This window comes from Mya arenaria, chromosome 8 (genome assembly GCF_026914265.1).
Source record: "Mya arenaria isolate MELC-2E11 chromosome 8, ASM2691426v1".
Lineage (NCBI taxonomy): Eukaryota > Metazoa > Mollusca > Bivalvia > Myida > Myidae > Mya > Mya arenaria.
The window spans coordinates 26366216-26374456 of NC_069129.1; the positions used below are offsets into that span (position 1 = coordinate 26366216).

At 35.1% G+C, this 8241-nt stretch overlaps 1 protein-coding gene across 1 annotated transcript; it reads left to right on the forward strand.

Moving 5' to 3' along the window:
• Positions 1–1203: 1203 nt before the first annotated feature.
• Positions 1204–4933, forward strand: LOC128244757 (uncharacterized). Its single transcript, XM_052962817.1, has 2 exons — positions 1204–1641; positions 3101–4933. The coding sequence occupies exons 1-2, from the start codon at positions 1304–1306 to the stop codon at positions 4512–4514; spliced, it is 1752 nt and encodes a 583-aa protein (XP_052818777.1). The 5' UTR covers positions 1204–1303; the 3' UTR covers positions 4515–4933.
• Positions 4934–8241: the final 3308 nt, after the last annotated feature.

The following is an 8241-nucleotide window of genomic DNA, read 5'->3' on the forward strand; positions in this document are numbered from 1 at the left end:
GTGGTTGAATACCATATTTTATAAAGTCTCAATGCAATACATCACGTAGTTGCTGAGATAATATCCTGTGTGTGCTAACATGAAAGACCTTAACCAGAATTTCTAAGTCGCATAATAAAGGGGCAAAAATTATATAACATGAAAGATAGAGTTATCTTATTTGATTAAAGAAGAAGGTTAAATGGTTGGGAGCCTGTGTGCAAAGTTTCAATGCAATACATGATGTATTCAATGAGGTTTTGCCAAAAATATGGTTACATGCAAAACCTTAACCAGAATTTCTATGTTGAATAAAAAAGGGGCCAATATTTGAATTTAATGCAAAGTAGAGTTATCTAACTTGGTAAATTAAGTAGGCTGGATGGTTGAGTACCATTGTATAAAGTCTCAATGCAATACCTCAAGTAGTTGCTGAGATATTATCCTGTGTGTGCATGCATGCAAAACCTTAACCAAGGTGTGAGGCCGACGCAGACGCTTGAGTGAGTAGTATAGCTCTCCATATTCTTTGAATAGTCGAGCGAAAAATACACTAAAAATATTACTTTTACATTTACAGTATTCTTGTCAGTTTTATTATTTTTGGAAGAGTGCTTTCTACCTCAAGTAAGTTACTTAAATCAAGAAAGAAAATTATCCACTAAATCACAGAGGTTGCATGAAAGCTTGAGTATTTGTTTTCAAGTTCATTATTGTATTATATTTAGAGAAAACCTTAAAAATACTTGTTAAAATATATAATTTCGAGATCTTTGACTTAAATAAAATTAAATTGAAAACATGAATCATTTTGATCATTCATGCATTAGAGCTGTAAGCATTCGATGTATAAATCTCGGTCATACCCTAATTCTTAAATCTAGAATGTATTCCTACACTTTAAATTTGTTTCAAGGATATCAATTTACAAGGTATAATAGCCGAATGCAGTAATTTACTGTGCTACAGATAAAATACTGCTTTTTTAAAAGCAAAATATGAGACACCTTATTATTATGACAATAATATTGAACTTTTTCTTCTTCTGCTTTAGATTTGCATTGCTATATCAATTGATAAATCACAAATATCTTTTGGTTTATATAAGACCGATTTCATATCAGGCTTAGTTTCTTTTTCCACTAGTGTATCATTAAACTTCCTTGTTGAGAAATTATCACGCAAAGCACTATGGGATATGTATACAGTAGTCAAGGGGATAACGAGGCTTGAGATTATGATTGACATGGATATTTAAATCTTGTTGGAAATTGTGACATTTTACAGACAAATTGCACGGAATACTTAAACTTATTGGTTTAAAATGGCTTCAAAGCACACAAAGTCCTTCAAAGACTCAATGTCAATGGCATCTGATTTGATCCATGACTTTGTCTGCTCTCCCTGTCAAGAAGACAAGCTTAATACTGAGGCCAAGTATTTCTGTGGGGACTGCTCAAAATACTATTGTGACAAGTGCCTGACTTTTCACTCCAAAATCCACAAACAGCATACTGTGTTGGGCCGTAAGGATGTGGACAAGTGGGTGGGGCAGGGTGATGCCCTCATTTCATGTGACTTTCACCCTGGTAAGGTCATTGAACTTCTGTGTGAGGACCATGCTGAGATGTGTTGCCACCTCTGTGTGTCCTTGAATCACAGGTTAGTGATAATATTATGACTTATTTGACTGCATCTGTTTAATTGACACCAAGATTTCTTGGGATGAATAATTTAATCACTCAATGTTGACTACTCTCATGATTTGAGAGGATACTAGAGCTATATGAACTGATCAACAACTAATTTTCAGTAAGGGTGAAAGGCCTAAAACTGTCCATTATGTCAGAGAAAGAACATACCGAGGCACGCATTTGGAAGGTTTTTTTTCCACTGACATAATGGACAGTTTGAGGTGTTTCACTAACTTAAAACAAGTTAACACAGAGGTTAAAATCATGAATTTCATGGTGCTATTGTTAACTTATTGGACACTGTTATTTACCATTTGAAAAGATACTAATCATGCAAATCTCTTAGGCAAAGCAAAATATTTTTGCGCTAATTTACGTGTACATGTATATAAATTGTAAATAATTGTTTGGTTATCATTTAAAATAATCATTTTTAGAATACAACCTTTATTTACAGCTAATGAAATTTCAGATCTAGGCAATCATTAAGTACTAGGCTTATGTGGATTAATCATTAAGAAATTCAACTTTTGCGGATGTTTAAAGATCAGCTTACTGCCACTTATCCGAAACACAATCCCTGTGTCAGATTTTGCGTTGACAGTGTCAATCAATGAGGTTGTAATATAAGTCGGTAACATGACCTGAATTAAAATCTCATGATTAAGAAGAGCTCGTTCGCAACGCTCTATATGGCTATTCTTAATCATTAAGATTTAATTAATCTAACTTTTACTGAAAATTCAACTTCTACAGACATAAAACAAGTGCAGACTGTGTTTTCATTGTTTATTATTCACGTAATACGGAAACCTTTTTGTTTGCATCCCTATAATGTTGTGAATATAGCTCTTGTAGCAAATGTGTAACAATTGTTTCCATAAGTAAATTACTACAATTTTGACATCTCTTAGATGTTATAAAACAGCAAAGTCAATTGACACAGACGAAATAGCCCTCAAGGATATCCCCTGGTATTTGGGGATGGGGTATGACAGACACTTTTTGTGTATTAAAAATTCATATTTATTAACTGACTAAGCCATTTTGGACTGAAATTTACAAAAAGAGGATTTTTTAAACCAATTTTTTAGTCCTTTTCATTTACTTAATTCCATCCGACAAGTCCAAATTGATCCAGACCAGCAAAATTGTCACTTTTAGAAGCCCTGTAAACAATCATCTCTTCTGAATTGACATTCTGTATGCGCTTTGATTGTGTACATAAACTTCATTCAAAGCTGAAATGTTGATTAACTTTTATCAGGTGAAATATAACAACTAAACGTTATTAAATACAAATGTAGCTTCAAAATTTATAGCTATATAGGACACTGTGTGACATATAAATGACACATAAAACTTTTCTAGATTCTATAATGGTTAATACAGTCACACATTTACAATTATTACTTCCTTTAAAACAGGATGTGCAGAAGCATCAGCTTGATCTCAGACCTGGCTAAGGGCGTATACGAGATGGCCGATTTCAGGCTGCTTCCATCTAAGGTTGCTAAGGTAACAACAAGTCTGAACCAGGTCAGAGAGGTCAGAAAGAAGAACCAAGTCTCCTTAAAGGCTTGTTGCAAGTACATGCTGACAAAGATCAAGGACCTGAGGAAGGCACTGAACCAGCTGCTAGATGAGCTGGAGAAGAGGACAGTGAAACAGATGGACAGCGTCCTGGCTGACCTGGATGTCACACTACAGAAGGATATTGACTCCTGCACACATATTTATGACCAGCTCAATGCCATGATGGACACCATCCAAGCCCAGGGCAAGGACAACGAGCCAAGCTCCTACATTGGCTTCAGGAAGTGTGAAGAGAAGATGGCAAAAGCCAACAGCCTGCTCCAGGAGATGTCCACAAAACCTGAATTGACCGCCACTTTCAAGCCTGATACCAGAGTTACACAACTGCTGTCTGATATGCATTTATTAGGCAAGCTCCAAGGTAATCAGGAAACACTGACAGGCCATCAAATGTCTGACATGAAGTCTTCTGAACAGATCAGGCCATTGCATGATATATCATGGGTTTACACAGTTAAAAACAAATCAACCTTCAATGTGAAAATCAAGCAAGATACATTTACCTGTATTATTATGGGTATTACAGAACTTCCATCAGGAGAGATTATTCTTGTAGATAACAACAATAACAGAGTGAAAATATTGAACAGGGAGTATAAGGTAATAGCCCAATATGATGTCCCTCAAAAGCCCCGGGACATCTGTCATGTGACTGGTAATCAGGTGGCTGTAGCAGTAGACTGTGATCATCCTGTCAGGCATGAGGTCCACTTTCTCACTGTGACAGCTGGCACCATCAAGATGACCAGGAAGTTCTCAGTTGATCATCACTGCAGGTCCATCATGCACCATGGGAACCAGCTGTATGTGGGTTCCATGACTGCCCTGTACCTCTACACCACAGACGGCAAGCTAGTCAAGAAAATGTATGAAGACACATCAAGAGGGATGACAGTGGCTAAATTTGCTATAAACCAAGATGGCAAGAGGATATACATCTGTGACTTTTACAATAACAAAATCATTACAATTAACAACAATGGCAGCATTCTAGCCACACTGCAGGATCCAGACATTATAGGGCCAAATAGTGTACATGTGAGTGAGGGTGGACATGTGTTTGTGTGTTCATGGGACTCCAACACAGTGTTGCAGATTGACCAGGAAGGCAAGAAGAAGCTGGTCACACTGGTCAGGGGGGAAGAGGGCATCTTCTATCCAAAGGCAGTTTGGTACAGCACCCACACTTGCAGACTGATTGTGGGTGGACATCAAAATGACATTCTGGTGATGGAACTCCAGTAGAGAGACAGTCAGTAAGTAAAAAAAAAGTTGGAAATAGTTGATGAAGTGAAGGAAGGAAAACATTGAGAGAGACAGAACATCAGATGCAAACCAGTAATATTACATATTGTAACTGTAAGTACTTGAATGTGTTAATCATATTTAACTATGTGTAATTTAATTCATAATAATCTGTATGCTAATCTAGATTTTACTAATATGACTTTCAAAATACATTTCTAGATAAACAAGAAAAAACACACAGAAATAGTGTAAATATATAGTAAGTATGTGTGTTTGTTTATATTTAAAAATTGATATCTGTAATTGTTAATACCTTCTTTTAATTAACATTTGTATCATGCAAAACCTCATGAAATGATTCAATATTATCATAAATCAAACAGCACAATTTAGTATCACCAAAATCAAATATTCTAATTAAGTATAATCAATAGTTATGTTAGCTGATGTATATATTATTATCATTTAAATGTCATTACTGTTAAAATACAATACATTTAAGTAAGATTTTTTAAATTTACATGTGTATAATGCAATATATCTCATGAAATGATTTAATATTATCAAAAACAAATAAAGTGATTAACGCTAGTATCACCAAAAGAAATATCCTGATCTAGTATCCTAAACATCTTATACAGTAATAAATTGGTTTTGAAATGTATATTATTAGCTTAACTGACCCTTGAAAATAACATTGACCCAGAATAAGGCCACACTGTTTATTGTCATGGTTATTGTCAATTCCATTTCTCGACACCTGTCTTGGTATAGTGATCTGATTACAATACTCTCACAAGCAATAGTTCAAGAGATTGGCAGTGTCTTTTTTACCATTTTGGGAAGAGGCTAAGGGCTTTTTTCATTGAAAAAATGTGCCATTTTGACTATATTTAGGAATGCCAGTTAATTGCTTTAAAGTTAGACATAATAAGATTGTTTTCTTTGAGAATACATCAACTTTTCCGTAAAAAAACATACGTGGACCCAATTTTTTTTTTAAATCAACTTTTATTTTTACATTTTGGAAAAAGTATATGTTTTAACTTTGGAAGTGTGGCAGAAATTATTGGTCAGCATATTTTTCACTTGCTTGGTTATTTCTGGTTTCAGGAAAGGTTTTCAGTATACCAAGTAAACCTTAGATTTACATGAAACAAACTAGAGCTATCACAGAATTAATGAATGCCCCCAAAGACAGGGCGAGGCTGGAACTTGAGGACACAAATGCAACTCAATTATATCCCCAGCATATACCAAACTTAAGGCTGAATGAAGGTTTACCTTGTTATAAGGAAATGCTTATTTCGTGTCAATATCTTGACAGTTTTTCTTAACTGATGATAACAGTGATCACACCAAAGCTTGAACATTATATTATTCCCGCCCCCCCCCCCCCCCTAAAAAACAGACCAACAACAAATCTTACCTGAAACACAGACCGCCCTAAATCGTTATCTACTGAATGTGGTGTTTAAACTATCAGAAGATTTGCAAGGTCAGTAAGGTTCAGCTCCGAAAATATGGGTAACCGACGCACACCACCTTCCTCATTAGATAGGTACCAGGATAAGCGCTTCAGTGCCTCTGATCGTACCCTGTATGCGGATTATGAAATCAGTTTAATATATTTTTGCTATTTTATTCCACAATACTTTCTTGTTATTTTAGTTTCATACTTCTTTATATTTAACCTTTGAGAAACAAGTTATAACAATATTAAACTAATCACTGTCATTGGCATAATGTTATGGCCTGGTGGTGTGTAAGCTCAATTATACTCGCACATGGGCCTTGCCCATTCACTAAAATTGAAATGATTTAGATATTCAATAAAAAAAACAGCAATGTTTTGGCACTTTTAAACTTGGGAATTGTGGCTATTAAGCTATTAACCATCTTTTGACACCGTCAAATGTGCATGTCACATTTGACGACTTTGCACATTTGAAGACTCTGGAACATGACATTCAATGGATATCGATCCTAAACAAACATGTGACGGACAAGTCATTCCTTTGTGTCTGCCATGCTAACCAGGTGACACAAAAGCAGACGAGCTTCAACTATTGTGTGATTCTTGACTCACCACAATTTTAATCAATCAATAAACTGCCTTAAGCTCTAAAAATCAAATATCACTACACATTCTGTACCTTCAACTAGGATAACATCACCTTCCCCTCCAATTTTTAGAATCAAATTCTTCTTTATATAAGGCTTATTCACTATCCACACAAAAGATAAGATTGTAGCTTAGAATAATCTACATGAAGATTACAATAATATACAGTTGAACACCGCTAATCCGAACACCGTTTAGCCGAAATTATCGCTATTTCAAATTTATTTTTCGGTCCCGATTTTACTCCTTTTTTGTTTAACTAAATTTTTGGTCTTTAATCCGAAATCGCTATTCCGAAATAATCGCTATTCCGAAGTAAAAATTACGGTCCCGTAATAACAGTGTGGACATACCACGTGTTTTGTGACGTCACATTTAGTTATAACGTGAAGTAAAATACCGCTCGACTCAAAAAGGATTATAGCTGTAAGTGTGTTATTTTTATATCATTTTTTATAAAACCTAGCGGAGGCTAAGCGGGAAAATGTACACTACACTCGGTTACTAAGCGGCATGTTGAGTAATTTATAGTTTTTTCAAAAATCGTGGGCAAATGCTGAAAATGGACAAAATATTGTTTGTTATGACGAGAAGCAAATTACGTTTCTGGTCCAAAAAGTTGTTTATATATATATTCACCATGTTTGCCTTAAAACAGAAGTCTCGGAATGCATATTCTATCCTCAGGATATATACATACCTACAAATAAGGCATTCAGTATATAGAAATATCAAATGTTTGTATTTTGTTATGACGAAAAGCAAAACCTATTTGGTTATGACGAAAAGCAGTTTTTAGGAACAATTGCCGACCTCTCTCCATCTTGCAATGAGCCCACTTTGAACCTGTTTTGCAATGAGTATCGGTTATGTTTTACAGCAATTAAAAGACATATACAGATATGACAACTATATGTCACTGCTAAGTATGTCACTCAATTTTATTGATCCGAAAACTTCATGATTCCAACAACACATTGCATGTTCTTCATAAGCTTGTCTGGTATTTTTTGACAAAAATGGAGATTATGTGTCGTCAGTAGGTTAGAAGTGCAACTTGATTAAATGCATATTGATAGACATATGTTAAAGTGGATACATAGTGATAAACCTTGATGTCGAACAACTGAAGCAAAACCATGTTTATCGGCACAATAAACATTGCCTCCTAAGCCACAATCTTTTCAATAACCTTTTTATCTTTAAAGTTATGATACCTAACTAAGATGTCGATCGAAAAATATGTTTTTCGCCACATGCTGGACGCATACACTCAAAATTTTAAGAAAACGTCCACTTACCAGGCAAAAGTTGTTCCTGAATCAGTACTTTGTATTCTAAATCCGCCATTTTGTTTGTCATGAAACATTTTTCTCACTTAATGTTTGCATGAAACGAAATTACGTCCTCCCCCTTGTTTTTTCTTTGCTCGCCTGCTGCGCTTCCCCACGGCAAGGGGAGGTCGCATCATTCTGAAAAAAGAAAACATTTTGTTTGATTAAATCATTGACCCTCTTTATTGTGCCGATAAACATGGTTTTGCTTCAGTTGTTCGACATCTTCATTGTGCCGATAAACATGGTTTTGCTTCAAAGTCTA